The 20,691-nt window shown below is 41.7% G+C and overlaps 1 protein-coding gene across 3 annotated transcripts in view; it reads left to right on the top strand.

Annotated features, from left to right (window-relative positions):
• Positions 1-20,691, top strand: part of hmgcll1 (3-hydroxymethyl-3-methylglutaryl-CoA lyase like 1) — a 103,734-nt gene that overhangs the window by 60,198 nt on the left and 22,845 nt on the right. For 2 of the 3 annotated variants that reach the window (XM_087978461.1, XM_043679331.2), the window contains exon 8: positions 14,584-14,922. The exons of the other annotated variant lie outside the window; for it this stretch is intronic. In XM_087978461.1, coding sequence (XP_087834587.1) covers positions 14,584-14,814 — 231 coding nt within the window. In that variant the 3' untranslated portion in view covers positions 14,815-14,922. Of the gene's footprint in view, positions 1-14,583; positions 14,923-20,691 lie in introns of those variants that run through there. 3 annotated transcript variants of the gene reach the window in all.

Genomic DNA, 20,691 nt, shown 5'->3' with positions numbered 1-20,691 from the left:
GCAATTATCAGCATTCTTTGTCCAACAAGACGCTCAAAACCTATTATTAAAAGGAACAAGATAACACTAAAGGATATGCACTGATGTACAGTCATAACATCAGAGACATTTTTGCAGCACAGAAAAGGGTCCTTTGGTCTGTCACGTTTGCACTGATCATCTAGCTGCTATCTATATTAATCCTACTTTCCAGCACTTGATCCATAACCTTTCATGCTATGGCATTTCAAGGTGTTCATCTAAATAGTTTTGAAATGTCTTGAAGACTTTAGAAATAGTCAGCATGGCTTTGTGCATGGGAAAACATGTCTCACAAACTTGATTGAGTTTTTTGAAGAAGTAACAAAGAGGATTGATGAGGGCAGAATGGTGGACGTGATCTATATGGACTTCAGTAAGGTGTTCGACAAGGTTCCTCATGGGAGACCAGTTAGCAAGGTTAGATCTCATAGAATACAGGGAGAAATGTATTTTGGATACAGAACTGGCTCAAAAGTAGAAGACAGAGGGGGCTGGTGGAGGGTTGCCTTTCAGACGAGAGGCCTGTGACCAGTGGAGTGCCACAAGGATCGGTGCTGGATCCTTACTTTTCGTCATCTATATAAATGATTTGAATGTTAACATAGGAGGTATAGTTAGTAAGTTTTCAGATGACACCAAAATTGGAGATGTAGTGGACAGTGAAGAAGGTTACCTCAGAGTACACCAGGATCTTGATCAGATGGGCCAATGGGCTGAGAAGTGGCAGATGGAGTTTAATTTAGATAAATCTGAGGTGCTACATTTTGGAAAAACAAATCTTAGCAGGACTTATACACTTAATGGTCAAGTCCTGGGGAGTGTTGTTGAACAAAAAGACCTTGGAGTGCAGATTCATAGTTCCTTGAAAGTGGAGTCACAGGTAGATAGGATAGTGAAGAAGGCATTTGGCATGCTTTCCTTTATTGGTCAGAGCATTGAGATTAGGAGTTGGGAGGTCATGTTGCGGCTGTACAGGACATTGGTTAGGTCACTGTTGGAATATTGCATGCAATTCTGGTCTCCTTCCTATCGGAAAGATGTTGTGAAACTTGAAAGGGTTCAGAAAAGATTTACAAGGATGTTGCCAGGGTTGGAGGGTTTGAGCTATAGGGAAAGGCTGAATAGACTGGGGCTGTTTTTTCCGGATTGTTGGAGGCTGAGGGGTGACCTTATAGAGGTTTGTAAAATCATGAATGGATTATTAGGGTAAATAGACAAGGTCTTTTCCCCGGGATGTGGGAGTTCAAAACTAATGGGCAGAGCTTTAAGTTGAGAGGGAAAAGGTTTAAAAGGGACCTTGAGAGGGTGGTGCATGTATGTAATAAGCTGCCAGAGGAAGTGGTAGAGGCTGGTACAATTACAGCATTTAAAAGGCATCCAGATGGGTATATGAAAAAGAAGAATTTAGAGGAATATGGGCCAAGTGCTGGCAAATGGGACTAGATTAAGTTAGGATATCTGGTTGGCATGGATGAGTTGGATGGTAGAGTCTGTTTCTGTGCTGTACATCTCTATAACTCTATGATTCCCACACCGACCACCCTTTTACTCAGAGAGTTCCAGAAAGCCATGACTCTGAGTAATTTTTCTTGCCCCTGAAAACCCCTTTAAATCTCCTGCTCCTCACCTTGAACCTATGACCCTTGGTTACTGACCCCACCATTAAGGTCATATATTTCTTCCAGTCAGCCCTGTCTATGACCCACACAACTTTGTACACATCATTCTGATAACCCCTTAGCCTTCTCTGCTTTAAGGAAAATAAATCCCAGTCTGTCTTGTCTCTCTTCATATCTGGATCAGTCCAGGCCAGGCAATATCCTGATGAATCCCTTCTGCACCCTCTCCAATGCAGTCACTTCCTAAGTGCGGTAACCAGAACAGTACTTTTCATTGTGGACTAATTAATGTTATATACAGTTCCATCGTAACCACCTTGCTCTTATATTCAATGCCTCAACTAATAGAGGCAAGATGTAATCAGGAGTATTTTCCTATTTGTTAAACCAGATACACTAAATCTAAATTCTAAAGCCTCTATCGCCACCATAACTGACATCAGCTCAGAACTTTTCCTTCACTCTTTCTGGCTCATCATGACAAGGTGCTTATCCCTTTCATTCCCCCCACCTCTCCTTTCCATTCCTCACTTTCCCAGTGACAGCACTGGAATGTGGAGCATTCTCCTCTAAATGGCAGCCAGTTTAAATAATCAATGATTAGTTTAGGGTCGATTTCCTGAGGCCCAGGAAGAGTCCGGCACTAGCAGACAGCTCTCTAGCCTTGGAGACGGCCTCCCTGTGCCAGCCCAGGTCAGGTCGCAGAGGAGCCTGTGGGTTGAGAAGGCTGACCCATATCCCTAGAGGGGCCATGGAGGGGTCTCATTATCTCTGAATTAAAAATGCACATCTCTGAGGGCTCCTTTTTAGTCTGACTCAGCTGCACCTCTCCCCCAGTTGAGCCTCTGAGGCTCTGCAGCTTTGGGCTTTTTGCTCAGGCCAGAAACCTGGACATCCAGCCTGTACATCCATGAGTGGTCTGTGAGCCTGGAGGTGGCCAGTTCGGTTGGGAGAAGGCAGAGCTGGGCCCACAGCCGTCAATTGCGGGATCAGAACTCGCACATCGCCCTCCTATCAGGCCGTGGCACCCATGGAATGTTAGACCCATAGAGCAGGAGGCCATTCAGCCAGTAGTGTCCATACTAACTCTCTATTAAATCAATCCTCAACCTTCAACAAGGGAAGACAACCCAAGCATTTTCAAGCTGACTTTGTGGCTGAAATTCCATATTCTGATAGATCTCCTCTGCACCTTCTCAAAGTTTGGTGATCAGCTAGAATTTTATAAATATTCAGCAATACTTCCCTGCTTTAGCCTTAATATTTCTACTTTTCAACTGTAAGATGTCATGCTTTGAGGTCACTGTTCTCAATAGTCCAACTACCTTCAAAGATCAAAGATGAATCTTCAGGCCCTTCTGCCCCTGCACACCCATTGGAGCAATTAAATCTATACTGCCTCCCTTTATCCCTTTTGCTAAGATTCGTCGCCTTAGATTTCTATGTATCAAATTCCATCTGATACTTATCTGCCCATTCTATCAATCTGGGTCCTGTTGCAGTTAATTAGCAATCTCACTGTTTGCCACATCTCCAAGTTTCCTCCTCATTGACAAATTTTAAACTATTACTCTTGTTTTACAATATCCAAGTCATTTATATATGTCAATATAATCAGTGGTCCTAGTATTGATATTTGAGGAACATCATTGTCTATTACCCTAAAGTATGACAACCAAATAACACAGTTATCTCACCTTGCTTGGTATTAAGCCAACCTTGATCCTCCTATTCTAGGAGCCTTGAATTAATGAACCAGCCTTTTCTGTGCATAAACAATATGCATTCCCCTCATCAATCATCATCAAAACTTTAGTCATACTGTTTAATCTGGCTTCTATAAATTTGTGCTGCCTCTATTAAATTAACTTAAACTTTTCTGATAGCTTGTTGATGATTTTTTTCTGAACAATTATTGTTTCTAAAACCTTATCCAACACCGATGTTAAACTGACTGGTCTATAATTACGATGAATGTTCCTTGCCCATTTTCTTGAACAAGGATGTCACATTTGTCACTCTCTGCTCCTCTGTCACTTCTCCTGTATCTACAAAATGTCTGTAGATTTTGGCAAGCTTTTCTGCCGTCTCCATGTTTATTTTCACCAATAGTGGTGGGATAGCTTAAAGGGATAGCGTGCCCTAGGACAAGCCAAACAAAGACAAGCACGAGAATTCCTAGAAGCATGGCATTCGAATCAGAACTCTATCAACAAACACATCGAGTTAGACCCCATCAACCATCCTCTGAGAAAAGGAACCGGAAGTGATTTCACCACAGGAAATGACATAATCACAGGAAATGACATCACCAACCCAAAGAAACCCAAACTTATAAATAGAAAGCAGGAATTATCAACCTGAGGCCCACTGAAGATGTTGCCTAGTAGGGTGACGAAATGTCTGGAAATGAACCTTCCAGCTCAGTGAACAAATCTTCTCAAAACTCGCTGGGATAGCTTAAAGGTTACAAACGAATTAAATGCTGTATTAGCTTGAAAAAATACGCCAAAATAATGCCAGTGAGAGAGAGATTGAATGAATCATGTGTAAACCACCACAGCAGTGAATGTATGGCAACAATTCATGAAGGGAGGCTGATGAAGTTGGAAAGGTAGTTTAGAAGTTTGAACAAAAGTGAAAACCAGAGCTGTCTAGATAGGAGAGGTGATGACTTGGTGGTATAATTACTGGACTGTTAAGCCAGAGACCCAGGTAATGTTTTGGGGACCCAGGTTTGAACCCCACCATGGCAGGATGATGGAATTTGTATTCAATATGCAAACAAAATGTCTGGAAATAAAAGTCTAATGGTGACTCCTGAATCCATTGTCAATTGTTGTAAAAACCCATCTGGTTCACTCCTCAACCTTAGGAAAGGAAACTGCCATCCTTACCTGGCCTGGCCTACATGCTACTCCTCACAGACTCTTAGCTGGCCTCTGGGCATTTAGGGATGGGCAATAAATACTAGCCCAGCCAGCGACACCCATATCCCGTAAATGAATTTTAAAAAAGGCAACGGTCAGCTATTTCCTTTCGTAGGCAGGAGAGAAGAGTTGAATTTGTTTAATAGCTGGGAGCTGAGTCAAGATAGAAGCAAGAACACAAGGCAGAATGGTTGAAGAATTCAACACACATCTCCAGCCAAAGACAAATGGTTAATTTGACTGACATGAATTTAATGCCTGAGGCAGGAATTGGATGAACCTGTTGACCATTTCATGAGGAGATTGAAAAACACAGCTAGAAACATAAATCGAAGGACACGGATGGCAGTAGGCTACTCATTCAGACTGTAGGCACTGCCAGAGCACATGGAGAATGCGTAGTCAAGGTACCCGGATAGCTAACCTTTCGGTCAGTCAAAAGAAAAGCATTATGATCAATGCAGCAAAAAGAATGCTCTTTACAAGTTGGGCAAGAACTGTGGGCAGTCATGTGAGTTCACTGACAGTGGATGTGGATCAAGCTGGAGAGGTGTGAAGAGCCCAAACACTGCGCTAATGCTGTGCAAAGCAAAGGAAAATGATAATCGAAGAGTCTGATGCTGGAAAAGCACAAAAAGAGCAGGAGAGTCAACATTTTGAGCATAAGCCCTTCATCAGGAATGAGGCTTGTGGAGCAGTGGTGCTGAGCAATAAATGGGAGGGGGTTGGGGCTGGGGGAATGCTAGCTGCGAATGTGCTAGATAGATGAAGGTGCAAGTGAAGGTGATAGGTTGGAGAGGAGGGTGGAGTGGTTAGTTGGGAAGGAAATTGGACAGGTAGAAACGGTCAAGAGGGTGGTGCTGAGTTAGAAGTATGGGACTGGGATAAGTTGGGGAGAGGGGAAATGAGGAAACTGGTGAAATCCACATTTATCCCATGTGGTTGGGGGATCCCAAGGTGGAAGATGAGGTGTTCTTCCTTTAGGCATCGGGTGGTTAGGGTTGGGTGATAGAGGAGACCCAGGATCTGCATGTCCTTGGCGAAGTGGGAGGGAGAGTTAAAGTGTTCAGCCACAATGCACTGGGGTTGGCCAGTGCAGGTGTCCTAGAGAAGTTCTCTGAAATGATGCAACTGATTGTGAAGTCAGTTGAACCAAATTATCCACATCCTGGAAGTTGATGGTGAGTTTGAGAATAATCCAGAATTGGGTAAAAACAAGGACTGCAGATGCTGGAAACCAGAGTCTAGATTAGAGTGGTACTGGAAAAGCACAGCAGTTCAGGCAGCATCCGAGGAGTAGGAAAATCGATGTTTCAGGCAAAAGCCCTTCATCAGGAATACAGGCAGAGAGCCTGAAGGCACTGAGAAAGCAAATGTGGCTGTAGTAGCGAGTTTGTTTCAGGACATGGTTGAAGAGCTTCAGGGCAGAGGAAATGACCTGGAGTTGCAGTGGGAGAGGGACTCCCTGAGATTCTTGTAGAGAGAGGAGGAAAACTTCTTCAAGGCAGGCATCCTTGCAAGAGAATTCGCAGTAGGATTAAAATCAACTAGGTAAAAAACAATGACTGCTGATGCTGGAAACCAGAGTCTAGATTAGAGTGGTGCTGGAAAAGCACAGCAGTTCAGGCAGCATCCGAGGAGCAGTAAAATCGACGTTTCGGGCAAAAGCCCTTCATGAGGAATACTCTCTCCACCCTTCAGGCTCTCTGCCTGTATTCCTCATGAAGGGCTTTTGCCCGAAACATCAATTTTGCTGCTCCTCGGATGCTGCCTGAACTGCTGTGCTTTTCCAGCACCACTCTAATCTAGACAATAATCCAGAATTGCACAACTGTATGAAATTTGTGTTTCCGACAGAGAAGAGAAATTTACACAACCCTTTAAATCAGGAAGAAGTTAGAAGTAAGTCCACAACCCTAAATCTGGAGCACAGAATAAAATCATCCCTCTCAGGCTCTACTGCAAGATTTTTGCTGAAAATTTAAAAGTAATTGGGTGAAAAAGGTAAGGTAATTTGCAACATATGAGGGAACTGAGATTCAATACTAAGGAACTGCCCAAACCAGAGGGTCAAACTAAAGGAAAGATGATAACTGTATTTTGTATGTCACTGAAGCCAATCAAATTCCTACAATGTGGAAGAAGGCCATTCAGTCCATCAAGTCCACACTGACCCACCAAACAGCATCCCACCCTATCCCTGTAACCCTGCATTTCCTGTGGCTAATCCAGCTAGCCTGCACATCCCTGGACACTATGGGAAATTTAGCCTGGAGAGCGTCAGCTCTCCCACGCCAAATCAACAAGTTGGAGGTGCAACATTTACCATCTAAGTGATACTATGAATGACATGTTAAGAAAACAAACTATAAAACACAGAACAATGAAAAAGGTGTTCAGTTCATTTATAAAAATTGATTGTTAATCTTCTCTAATTTAGCAAATGATTGGAATAGAACAGATATTAATAAAGAGCCCTTTTTTAGTAGAAAGAACAATGTTATTTTGATGTATTACTTGAAAAAAATAGGTGGATATACATCTGGGGTGCTACATTGTACTGCTGCACTGTAATCATGCACTGAATAACAATGTATTGAGTCTCGTCCACCTGCCACACAAACTGCAGTAAGAAATACACTTAAAACCCCAGTATTTGAGATTATTTCAAACTTATGGAAACTAGAACATCTAAGAGCATCCTTTTGATTAGACCTGTATCTTATTACAAGCCTTTTCTAATCATTACACTATACATAATTTAGTATAATGTTACAAAAAAAATTAAAGATCTGTTGCAAGACAGTGCGTTTCTTTAATTGCTATGAGAGGTCTGCTGCTGCATGAAAATAAAAAGAGAGAAGTTTACTAAAAATACCTTTGGTGTTTGAAGTTTGTATATATCAATACATAAAATATCACTAATTATTAGTTAGGAGTTGATTTTTTTCAGCTGAAGTGAAGTGATAGTGGCTTCTGTCAAAGTAGGATCAGTTATTGTATGGCGCAATGGCAGAGGTCATCAATATTCAGTCCGAAGTGTCGCAACTTCACCTGTAACTATGCAGTTAGGCACAAATGTGTCAATTCAACTGTGCCGCAGAGTGAATTCCTGGACTGATGAAGTGAGCAAGGCAAACTGGAAAGGCTGCTTCCCGAACGCTGACCTGCAGATCATTGTGCATAGTGTGAGCATGCCCTCTATGGGTTCTGAAAGACACCTACAACTAAAGTGTATCAACAGACATGACAGACAAGTAGTTTCCTGGATATATCCTCATACTCTTTCCACTCCCACACAAGCTATGATGTGTATAAGAGATTCTCTGAGTTTTGAAGACAAATGCTGAGGTAAATAGCACACCCAAGTACCAGCAACTTTACATGGCCCTTGTCATTGAATACCTCCAACGCTGTGTCACGATTTAATAGCAGCTCCACTTACCCAAGTAGACATGTTGAACATTATTGCTGTGGCAAACGTATCCACTTATCTGATGCAGGAGGAAAATGCACAAATGTGAGTGTGTAATCTTTCTCCATTCAAGCAATATATTGGTTTGTTATTATTCTTGCTAAATTGGACAACTTCACATTTTCACACATTATGTTCATCATGTATATAAAGATGTGTATGTATATTCTTAAGTCTTTGTAGACTCTTTATGTCAAAGAACCAACCATGGAAAATGCTATTTGGGATCTATTGTCAGAAAGGGCTAAATAATGTTGAGAAAAAAAGTTGAGCCTCAAAAAAAATTGATCATAATTTAATAACATTTTACATTGAAATTGAATGTGATTTATTTAAGTCAGAAACTGGGCCCTTTTAAACTAAACAAAACAAACTACATTAGTTGGGGTGCAGGTTGACTAATGGAGATTGGGAAACAATATGCAAAAAGCATAAGCAGTGATAGACATTTAAATAATTCATAATTTGCAATGAAGTACATTCCCATAAAGAACAATAACCCAGGAGAAAAGAGGTTTGACTGTGGCTGTTAAGTGAAGTTAAGAATACTGAGGGGAGATGGAGATGTAGTGAGTTTATCACTGAAATGGTAATTCCATAGCTTAGGCTATACCTGTGCAAGCAAATATTCAAATCTTACCATGATAAATTCAATTAATAAAATCTAGAATTGAAAGTTCTGAATCGTGGAACTACCATTAATTTTCATGCAATCCATCTGGTTCACAAATGCTTTTTAGGAATTCCATTCTTTAGGAAGGAAATCTGCTGTCATTATCTAGCCTGGGCTATAAGTGACACCAGATCCACAGTAAAGTAGTTGCTTGCTAACTACCCTCTCAAATGGCCGAGCAAAGCACTTGGTTCAAAAGCAAACAGAGGCCCACAACAAATGCCTTGCCATTGACACCCACGTCGTATGAATGAGTAATAAAGTATTAGATTACAGGATGAGGTTCCAAATGTAAATCTGTAGATTGGGAGGTCTTAGACAAGATAGCTGAATTAAATTCCATTGGTTGTCTGATTATGTCAACATTGGTCATAGTTATTTGCTCAATATTTGGTACTTTTCTATTGAAACATATGTTTAGATAACAGTTTTCAGCATAAGGATAGCCTACAGCAATACAAATAGAAATTAATTCAGCTATCTCACCTTCAAAGTGAGAAGGAATAGGATCTTTAAGTGCTATTGTGAATTGAGATGAAAGATGAGTGATTCTATTTAAATGAGAACTCATTTGAACATTTAAATTATGGTATTTAGGAAAGCCTGAATTTTAGTATGACATACACTGAATGGAAAGTTTTGCAAAATAACCACTTTCTAATTTGGCCCTTATTCAAACATTTGGTCCTTACGTCTCTGCATCACTCAATAGTATAGTATAAAGACGGCTGTGTAGTTTTTCTGTTTGCCTCTCAAATCAGTATGTCTCTTAATGCATATGATCCAAAATCAAAACAGCAGCTGGGTTTTCAATTAGAGGCTTTTCAAAGCTGAGCAGCAGTAGTACTGAGAAAAGCTGCAATTAGTTTCCATATTTAATTGTATGTTGGGATAAAAACTGCCTGAGGAATGTGGCATACCTTAATACTGTGTACTTAGACAATTTTGGAAAACTAATTTGTAGCTAAGCTTTTTCAGATACCTGAACCAATGATCTGGTTTTGTCACACAGTGAAGTACAGATGAAGGTCTGTATTTGAGAATCACAAGCTTATTTTCAACCCATTCTTGTCTCAACATTAATCAGCTACAGACTCTTTTGGACATCATTACCTTGATCTCTGATGACCTCAATGTGCTTCTGGGTAGAGTGCTGAGCTAGATTATCCCCTTTGAAATGCTGCCATCTCCATAGTGCAAACTTCCAGAGCCAAAGAACAGTGATAATGGCCAAACATGAGGCCAGAAAACATTGCTAGCTGCACCCTTACATGTTCCCTGAAATCTGAAATCAAACGTATTGAATTAGCTTTATTGTCACATGTACTGAAATGAGTATGTGAGAAGTTTATAAGTCGCCACTTACAGTACCACTTTAGGTACAATATACCTAGATACAGTTTCTTCAATACAAGTTCTTAGGGAAAAAAAATGAGAAAATTAATAAGTAATCCAACATTACAGATTATGGGAATAAATTTGAAGACACAGAAATAAAGAAGTTCAGGACAACAGCCCTTCCAATCCAGTCCACAATGGCACCTAGCCTCCAGTCCAGTCCTTGACTCCAGACCATGCCGGGCCTCACTTTGAGGCTAGGAACCACTCTGGAATCACCTTGAGGCTGGAAGCTCATGCTGAGGCCATGCCGGCCAAATGACTGCCACAGGCCTCTGAGAGACTGCCAAGCTGGGCCGCCGAGGGACTGCCATAATGGGCTGCTGAGAGACTACCACGCTGGGCCACCAAGACACACTGCCATGCCAGGCTGAAAGCCTGCTATGGACTGCTGTGAGACTGCCACACTGGGCTGCCGTGAGACTGCCACACCAGGCTGAAAAACCACCACACTGGACCAGAGACTGCTACGCTGGGCCAAGAGGTTTCCAAACCAGGCCAAGAGACTGCCACACTAGGCCAAGAGACTGCCACACCGGGCTGTCAAGACACCGTCACGTCAGGCTGAAAGGCCGCCATGCCAGGCCAGGAGATCTGAGCAACCTTTTTGGTAAACTTAGTTTCTGGTTGGTGACCATTGCAGTTACATACAAGAAAATGACTTGGGTGGTATTGCTTTACTTTTCATTGACCACTCACTTGGGATGTAAATGCTCCAAAAAATATGTATCATGTATCAGTAGGATAGTGACCTGCCAATATGTATTCCCATAGTTCCTGCCAGTCACATATATCTAACCTGAAGAAATATGCTGGGATTTTTTTAAACCAATAGTATTGTGCCTACATTTAATTGACTTTTTTGAAAAGCTATAGCATGTGCTGCACAGAAATTATAGGAAATGTTGACCTCAAATGTCATTTCTTTTGCGATGTGTTCACAGACGCCATTTATCAAAGGTTGAGAACATGTTTTTTTAGAAGACAAAAACAGTGAGAAATATAATTACTGCATTCAAAAATCAGAGTCATGTTTCTTTTTCTGCCTTTTTCACTTCATTAAAATAGTTTGCTGTTGTCTGTGATTGGAGTAGAATGTACTTTAGTCATAATTGTAAATGTATCTCCCTTGTTGTTTCAATGAAATATATAAACGAGGGAGCTGCCAGTTGAATACTAACTTGTACTGCAATCAACTCGGATGCTAACAAGAGGTACGTCGGCTGGAGCTTCCAATATTGATTAATGTCCAGACACCACTACTGCAAGTATGTTTAGAGTGTAGACTAGAGGGGAGGATGGATTTATGGTGAAGGTATATTATGACAGAATGGCTGTTGACACAGGGAGGTAGGTAAGAAGGAACAAGGGCCCATGCCTGCAGTTTCAGAGCCTGCCAGGACGTCACTGGAATTTTATTGCTGTCTTTCCTACTTAGTGGCTGGTCGGCTGGTCAGCTCCTGCTGGATGGGTGTACTTGAGCAGTCAGAGAGAATCAGGGCCGTGCAACGTGGAGTTTTGGCGGTGGGATTGTGGTTGTGTGGGGAGGCTCCTAGTCAGAGAGGTCTTAGTTGGCGATACAGTAAACGCTTTGCTAAAGAAGCTGAGGAGTGACTGGGAGGCAAAGAAGAAGATGTGGGAGGAGCACTGTGGCTCCCTATTGGCCAAAGGTAGTGTTGCAAAACCACTTAACCTGTTGGAGAGAGCAGTTCCCTCTCTGCCCTCCCTCTTACCTGCTGTGTTCCCAAAGCACTGGGAGACCCAGGCTGCAAGCATTCCTGTCAAATGACTCCCAAGTACTGAACACAAGAGTAAAGCAAATGGGAACAGGAGTAGAACAGATATCCGTCTGTTCTGACCTGGAATGTTTCCAATGATGAAGCATTTGAGGTGGAGAATTCCAAAGATTCGCCACCCTTTGACTGAAATAATTTTTCCTCCTCTCAGTCTGAAATAATTGGCCCTGCATCATGAGACTGTGCTCCTGGACTTTAGAATCCCTGACTAGCCGAATCCATCTGCCAGTGTTTTCCCTCGCAGTCCCTTTTGGAATCGTAACTGAGTGGACTGAAGTTCATTGAAATGAGTTAGAATTGCTGAGCCATGCCTCCAGAGAGAGTTACTCACTCTTCAAACTTGCCAGATTTAAATAGCACGCCAGAACATAGGCTGCAGTTTCGGATTGGATTTCACCATTTCTATTGACCTGTTATGGGCCAAGAGCATTGTAGTGCGCAGGATGAAGACTAGCTGGTTCAGTATGGAATCTGTTGCCACAGAATACCAACCCAGCAATATACCAACAACAGCCGGACAGGAGAAGAAGTCGACAAAACCATTTCTTCTGAAGAATACAGGAGTGCCCTTTGTTGGATTGGAATAGAATGGAACAAAAAGTTACATTTCACCAAATCACTCTCTGTCATTAAGAATTTCTTGCTTGGCATCTTCTTCATTATTTCAATTGAAGTCGAGGTGGCATCTCAGGTTTCAACCCTGAAAGCAAGCATCATTTTACAGTGTCCCACAAGTTTGCAATGAGGAGTCTTGAGACTATCAGTAAACGGAAGGTAGATCTGTGACTACTGTACTTGTGGGGAGCATGTAATTAAAGAGGCATGTAATATTATATATACAACCAGTGATCGCCTTGCAAAGATTATTTTCTCTGCATGGGGTGCTATTTATGTATATATGGAACAGTCCGGACATTCAGCTGTGCCACCCACATTCAGGGAGTTAAAACAGTATTACAACTGTTCATCATTAACTACAAAGTATAATCATTGCAATCCAGAATGGAAAATATCATATAAAAGCTTTAAAGCCAATGCAGAGCCTGCAGGTTGAGATAAGGATGAATGAATATTAGAGATTGCCATCGTTCTGTGGTATGTGTAGTGATTTCAGATGGTCAGAAAATCACTTGCAGCCAGGTACATCAATATAGTTGCTCGTTATATCAATGTTTTATGTAGATATTTTTATTTTTTTAAACTAACCAGAATTTCTGCGGCTGTTCATTCATTTTATGTTGGAATTTCACAGAAAAGTAAGTAATTGTAGAGTGTAACAGTTGAAATTATTTCAGAGAACAGTCCATCTGAGTTTTCCAACCTCATGCAATTAGAGCTTGAACTTTTGTAGAGTGACAGGATAAATTACCGGTTTATGTTTACACAACACAACTTGTGCCGAGTACAATATCCTATGCTGACGCTAGTGAAAGCAAAGAACTGGAAGGATAGAGCACAAGCCAGACCTGGTGCATGTTCTTTGCCAATGCAAACAGCAATTAAAAATCCAGAGCATGAGCAATCACATGAGGTACCGCTGTAGTTCCACCATTCAACAGAGTCAGCAGTTTTGGTACTTGCTGGCAAAGTGGCCCTTAGAATGAGAATATTCAGCAAGAACTGCCCTATATAATTTAACACTGATCATTGATAAAACAAACGCAGGGTTGAGGTCATGTGAAGGTTACCACGTTAATTCTACTTCACTCTGGGATTTGTGACATCTGGCTCAGTATAAAGAACTTGGAAAACATCTCTAACAGTCCCATGGTAATAAAATGGACATATGGTAAACATACTGATGTGTAGATTGTTTAATCTTTGAGGATTCTTGGGGAAAACTGTTCCATTTGGGTTAATAATGTTTACCATGAAAGATAGGAAGTCTTATATCTTATTGTAAATAATCCACTGAGAATGGCATAAAATTAATTATTTGCATTTTGTCAGTGTAGAAAAAGACATACGAGCCTGACTATTATGTTTTTACAGTTTACAGTTAATTGTTCTGTCGAATTCAACATGCTGCTTTGAAGGGAAAATTGTGTTTTTAATAACAATTGTACTCTCAACAAATCCTTTTAGTTAGAGCTTAGTTAATGAAAATGAGGATCATCATGGAAATATTAATAACTCATTTGTAATTGGATAGTTAGTGTAACTTTAATAAAATCCAATAAAGAATTTTGTTCTGAACTGTCTTCCTTGTCAGAAAATGGAAACAAACTGAACATCTGCCTTATGCTGTTGATTTATTCAGTAAAGGACTGATGCACAAATTAAAAACAGAAATTGCTGGAGAAACTCAGCTGATCTGGCAGCATTTGTGGAGAGAAAACAGAGCAAATGTTTCAAGCCCAGTGACCCTTCTTTCATTCTGAAGAAGAGCGGTGTGACTCGTTATATTAACTCTGTTTCTTTCTCCACAGATGCTGCCAGACCTGCTGAGTTTCTCCAGCAATTTCTGTTTCTGCTTGTTTCAGATCTCCAGCATCTGCAGTTTTTGATTTGTTATTGTGATGTACAACTTAGCTATTTTACTAGTGGAGAGTCTTTCAAATAACACTTTGACAAATACAGAAATGTTAGGGAATTTACAAAATTAAATCAAATGTCATTTTTGGGGTTGATGATAGTCTTTAGTCTCTATGGTACTTCCCTTCCTCTACAGGGACTTACTGGCATGGTTCTAACCATGGAAGAGAGCCAGGTGGTTGGATCTGATGACTCAATCTGCAGCCAACTGTCTGGGTTTATTAGCCACAACATAGTCCTCCAATCTGTCTTTATCCTTCTTCATTTGGTGGCCAAGAAGTCAGAAAGTGGGGCTGAAGAGCAAAATAAAGTTGATGAATGGTCTTTTCAAATAACATCTGCCACATATGAACATATATCAGTGTGATATTACAAAGACAATATAAAGATTATGAGAAAAGAGCCTTGATTTATTTTAATCACTCTGCAAAAAAAAACACAAGAGAATAGATTTCACCAGAAGTGTTTCCGAAAATAAATTTTGCCATGTTTGTTATATAAAGTATCTGAAAGAAAAGCCAGAGCAAATATATGTGAAGACCATTGGTAAATTTATTCGTGGGTATTAAAAGTAATAAAGAATAATTTCATCAAAGCTTATCAACCGCTATCAACAGGGGTTATAATTGACCAGAAACTCATCTGGACTCACTACGTAACACAGTGTCTATAAGAGCAGGTCAGAGGCTAGGAATACTGCAGTGACTAACTCACCTCCTGACTCCCCAAAGCTTGCCCAACATGCACAAGGCACAAGTCCAGAGTGTGATGGAATACTTCCCACTTGCTTGAATGAATACAATCCCAACAACACTCAATAAGTTTGACACACACAGAGGGTGGTATGGGTAGGGAATAAGCTGCCAGTGGAAGTGGTGGAGGCTTGTACAATTGCAACATTTAAGAGGCATTTGGATGGGTATATGAATAGGAAGGGTTTGGAGGGATATGCACCTGGTGCTGTCAGGTGGGACTAGATTGGATTGAGATATCTGGTCGGCATGGATGGGTTGGACTGAAGGGTCTGTTTCCATGCTGTACATCTCTATGACTCTATATAGGTCAAAGCAGTCCAGTTGATCGGTACCACATCCCCAGGCATCCATTCCCTCCACCACCGATGCTCAGTAGCAGCAGCTGTGTACTATCTACAAGATGCACTGCAGATATTCACCAAAGATTCCTCAGACAGCACCTTCCAAAAGCACGACCACTTCTACCTTGAAGGACAAGGGCAGCATATATATGGGAACACAACTAGCTTCAAGCCAGTCGCCATCCTGACTTGGAAATATATCACCATTCCTTCACTATCGCTGGGGCAAAATCCTGGAATTTCCTCCCTCATGGCATTGTGGATCAACCCATCGCAGGTGGATTGCAGCAGTTCAAGACGGCAGTTCATCACCACCTTCTCAAGGGCAACAAGGGATGGGCAATAAATGCTGGCCAGCCAGTGACACCCACATCCCACAACTGAATACATTTTTTAAAAAGCAGAACTTTGAGTTTTCAAATATAACCACCACTTTCATTCTTATGTAAGTTTTCCCCTTTATTGCCTTTATTTGAATAACTTCCATTTTAATTACGAGCACATGCATCTTAAGAAAAGATCCTTCAAGTAAATAGATTGAAGTTGTGGAGCTGTTAGTTTGATACTTGATGTGGACCATGTGTTATTTTGCCTTGGATACGCAGTAATGAATAGGTCAAAGTCTTGTAATAAAGTTTTAAATGTATTAAATTACTTGCAGTATAAGTCTGGGCAGCTTTAATAGTTTACACTGATCTTTTTAGATAACATGCAAAACATGTTACCTATCCAAACATTGTCATGTGGGTAAAGACAAGGGGAAATGGTGATGTAATGGTAATGTCACGGGGCTGGTACTCCAAGACTAATATTCTCTGTACATTGGTTCAAATCCACCATGGCAGGTGGATGAACTTTAAAAATTTGGAAGAAATGCTGACCATGTAACCACTGCTGACTGTCATTAAAAATTTATCTGGTCCACAAATGCCCTTTTGTGTGAGAAATATGCTGGTCTGACCTACATGTGACTCAGACTCTTAGCAATGTGGTTGACTCTTAATTGTTCTCTAAGCAATGGATACAAGCCTAACCAGCAACACCTAGATTCACAAATGAATAAAGAAAAGTCCTCCTGCAGTGGGTGACAACCACACCAGCCACTGGTGGGACCTAGGCAAGCAAGTGCCCTGTGGTGGCATGTTAATTAAATGCTGCTAACTGCTGTGATCCCAATCACAGAGTCAACAGTTCAGTAGCTGCACCATCACTGTCGCTGTCCATTGCTGAGACATCCATGGCAAAAATGCACTTGAAAAAGGGTAGATGGCACAGGCTAACACTGAGCCCAGAAAGATGGTGGGTGAGTGGGGAGGGATCATGGAGCACAGGTGACATGGTCACTGTGGAGCAGAATTGTGGCTGGGGTGTTCCATCAATGGCCAGGCAGTACATTAAAAGGATGGAGCATCCTCTTCAATATCGCACAGCCTGCTGGGGGACTGCCAGGTTTTACTGGAGAGTCATCTGAGGTGACATCAAGGCACCCCTGGCACAGTACCCCATCAGAGAAAGGGTATGGGTTTCACGTGTGCTTCTGGAAGATGTCGACTGTCCTGCCACTGACAAGATGACAGGGTGTCCCAGGTACTATTTTGCCTCACTTCCCAGCTCTTGGCCCTTTGCCAAATGACTGGTACATTATTTTTGAAAATAGCTCTTGGCTTTTGATAAATGGAAGGTGTTTTCCCTGATGCGGGATGGAATTGTAATACATACCAACCCCTGGTGTGCAGGTTTGTTGATGCCATGCCTACGGTCAGCAATCCTGCTGAGATGGAGAATGGGTGTGGAAGAATCTGGCCCAATTCAGATTCACCTTTTTGCGGGAATCCACCTGTTACAAAAGAGATCGGAAACTGGCCAGGGTTAAAGAGGTGGAAACACCACCCACAGTTGTTCGATTCTGATTAAAGGCCGAACGGTTGAGGGGCACTTGCCAATTGGCACACAGATGGCATCAAGCTCACACAGCATGTGGTCTGTGCATGCTTTCTCAGTGGAGGGAGATGCAGGGAAAGCAAAGCTATGGGAAAAGGGTTCAATGAACATTGTGAGTGCAGCAGACCACAAGCAGGGAGACAGCTGGACATGAGCATTGGGGTACTCAAAGACTGTAATGACCAACTGTGAGGACCAATATCCTCAGGAACTGGTGTACAGCCTCAGGAGCAAGGCTGGAAGGCAATGAAGAGCCAAATTTTCAGCATCGAGTGTAGCACCCAAGAAGGAGTTGGTTGGACATTTTAGACAATCAGATATTGCATCTATCGAGGCTGATGATAGCTGACATTTGGCAGAAGGAACCTTCCCAGTTTGCAGCACTGCTCACCATGTCCTGCCAGGGACCTTTTAAGTTACAGGGAAGTTGAACATTTCATCTCTGACTCTTTCTGTGGATCGGCTGCAGAACCTGATGGCATGTTCCATTTGGCACGCTTACCTTCATTGCTCAGTCCTTTGAGTATAAGAGTTGGGAAGTCATGTTGAGGTTGTGCAGGACATTGGTGAGGCCACTTCTGGAATACTGTGTCCAGTTCTGGTCACCCAGTTATAGGAAGGATATTATCAAGCTGGAGAGGGTTCAGAAGAGATTTGCCAGGATGTTGCCGAATATGGAAGGTTTGAATTATAAAGAAAGGCTGGATAGGCTGGAACTTTTTCACTGGAGCAGAGGAGGTTGAGAGGTGACCTTATGGAAGTTTATAAAATCATGGGAGGTATAGATAGGTGTTTTTTCCCGAGGGTGGGAATTTCAAAACTAGGGGACACATTTTTAAGGTGAGAGGAAAGAGCTTTAAAAAAGATGAGGGACAAATCCTTTACACAGAGGGTGGTTCACATGTGGAATGAGCTTCCTGAGGGAGTGGTGGATGTGGGTACAATTAAAATGTTTAAAAGATACTTGAATAAGTACATGAATAAGAAAGGTTTGGAGGGATATGGGCCAGGAGCTGGCAGGTGGGAATAATAGAGTTTGGGATTGTATTTGACATGTATGGTTGAACCAAAGGGTCCACCTGTGCTGCGTGACTCTATGTCTTAAGATGGAGCTCATAGGTCAGTGATATCCTTCTGTTGTGATCTGGAGTGTACAAACATTAGTTTTGTTTCTAGTGCAATGTTCAGTGGAACTTAAAGATCCTACATCAATATCTGAACTGTCCTTCTCTTTAGGTTTGACTCTGCCAGAGACGTATCTTTTCAAGGACAGTGGCCAAACTTGGCATGGCACAGAGCAATTGATATCTAATTGGCGGGTTGCTTTATGAAGTAGGTCATCCTCCTGGAGATGGATTAATTATCAGAGGATTCAAAGACTGAAAGTTCACTGAGAATGGCTAGACAACTTCACTGAATACCAAAATATCTGTTTCAACAAGACCTTCTTTTCAATCTGGCTATGTGAGAATACACAAATTTTAAGAAAACAGTCTCAGCTTGCTAGCTGGGCTTCACTTTCAATAACAATCGTTCATGAAAAGGCAGATACTGAGACCCAAGATTTCTCTTCAAAGTGATCTTTTTCCTGAATGTGATTAGCAAGTCACTTTATAGTCTGACAGGCTCAGTACAAGTTTGCTTTCCAGGGCAAATACTTTGAAACAGGGTTGTCCAATTTTAAGCTCGCACTAGCTACAAGGAAGGCTCCATCAATATTGCCTTACATTTAGGTTTAGATTTTATTGTCACATATACTCAAGTACAAAAATATAGGAGGCAAAAGTGGGTACTGCAGATGCTGGAGGTTAGAGTCAAGATTAGGGGCCTTTGCTCAAAACGTCGATTTTGATGCTCCTCGGATGCTGCCAGTCCTGCTGTGCTTTTCCGGCACCACTCTAATCTAGACACAAAAATAGAAGTGCAGTGAAAAGTTTCCAATTTCACCACAAGCTGCGCTGTCTTTAGCACAAGGACCTAGGTGCAGAAACTTAAGAACAAGGTAGAAAGAAATAAGGAACAATGTTAAAAGTTAAACGTTCACGTAACAGTCTTAATACAGCATAAAATGGAAGAAATAAAGTTAAAATTAAACATTGCAGTCACTCTTAGTATTAAGTCAAAAAATAAAGAAATAAAGCTAAAAGTTCAACCATTGCAGTCTGTTTTAAGTGTTTGACAGAGCTGGGAGCACATCTCCTGCATTGGCTCCATCTCCTCTATTTAGGCACGCTTTCCCAACACTGGCTCAACCTCCCTTGCTTTCGTCATCACTGCAGATGTTGGGGAACCTCTATCACCATCTTGGTCTGAGGACCTTCAAAGCCCCGATCCAGCTGTCATCCACGCCGGGCCTGGACTTCGACTTTGGTCTGCACGCTAGGCATTGGAACTCACTGAGAGTCCTGGGTCAGGCCCCCAGCCGCTGCCTGTCACTGAGCATCTAGGTGACCACCACATTCAGTGAGCCTGAGAGTGCTGCCACTGCTGCCTCACTCCAGAAGGTAAGTGAGTAGAAAGAAACCTGAAAAAAAACTTTTTACACGTCAACAGAGACAAATCAATTCCCAACCAATTACAAAGCTGCTCTGAGAGAACAGATCATGGAATAGAGAAACAGCATCCAACAATGTGTCAGTCAACATTCACAGCAACCACTCTGATGACGTGCTGCACACAATGACCATTCGAGAACCTAAGCGGGACTCAAAGATGTGATGCATCTGATAATTTCACACCAGAATGTCAAATTATGCATAATAGAGAAAGCCTGAAAAGTGCTGGATAATGATTACAATGTAAATACATTTTTGCTAGACATTTACTGTGCTGTATATAAGGTTCGGTCAATATAACCATACGGGTGTAGCAGACTTTTAGTAAGATGGCGGTGGAGTAGGACTTCTGAGCCTGGGGTTCGTTCACTCCGTCCACTTTTCTTTTCTTCTTTTCTCTCTTTTCTCATTCTATTTTCTTTTTTATCTGAGCTCTTGAAGAGCTCGATCGCGGTTGACAGCATTGGTAGCGGTAAGTGAACCCAGTGTGTGCCTGTGGTGGTTGGGATCTCTGCAAAATGACAGGGAAATAAGCTCATCCACTCCATCTGCTTTTCTTCCTTTTCTGTAAAATAAAGGAAGATATTAATGAGAAAAATAAAAACAGAAAAGGAAGAAGAGCAGATGGAGTGGATGAGCTTATTTCCCTGTC

Source organism: Chiloscyllium plagiosum, unplaced genomic scaffold (assembly GCF_037043375.1).
Source record: "Chiloscyllium plagiosum isolate Xiang-an unplaced genomic scaffold, Cpla_swu_hap1 HiC_scaffold_3, whole genome shotgun sequence".
In the NCBI taxonomy this organism is placed as follows: Eukaryota; Metazoa; Chordata; class Chondrichthyes; order Orectolobiformes; family Hemiscylliidae; genus Chiloscyllium; species Chiloscyllium plagiosum.
The sequence above is the reverse complement of the archived record's forward strand: the minus strand, read 5'-3'. Positions and strand labels throughout refer to the sequence as shown.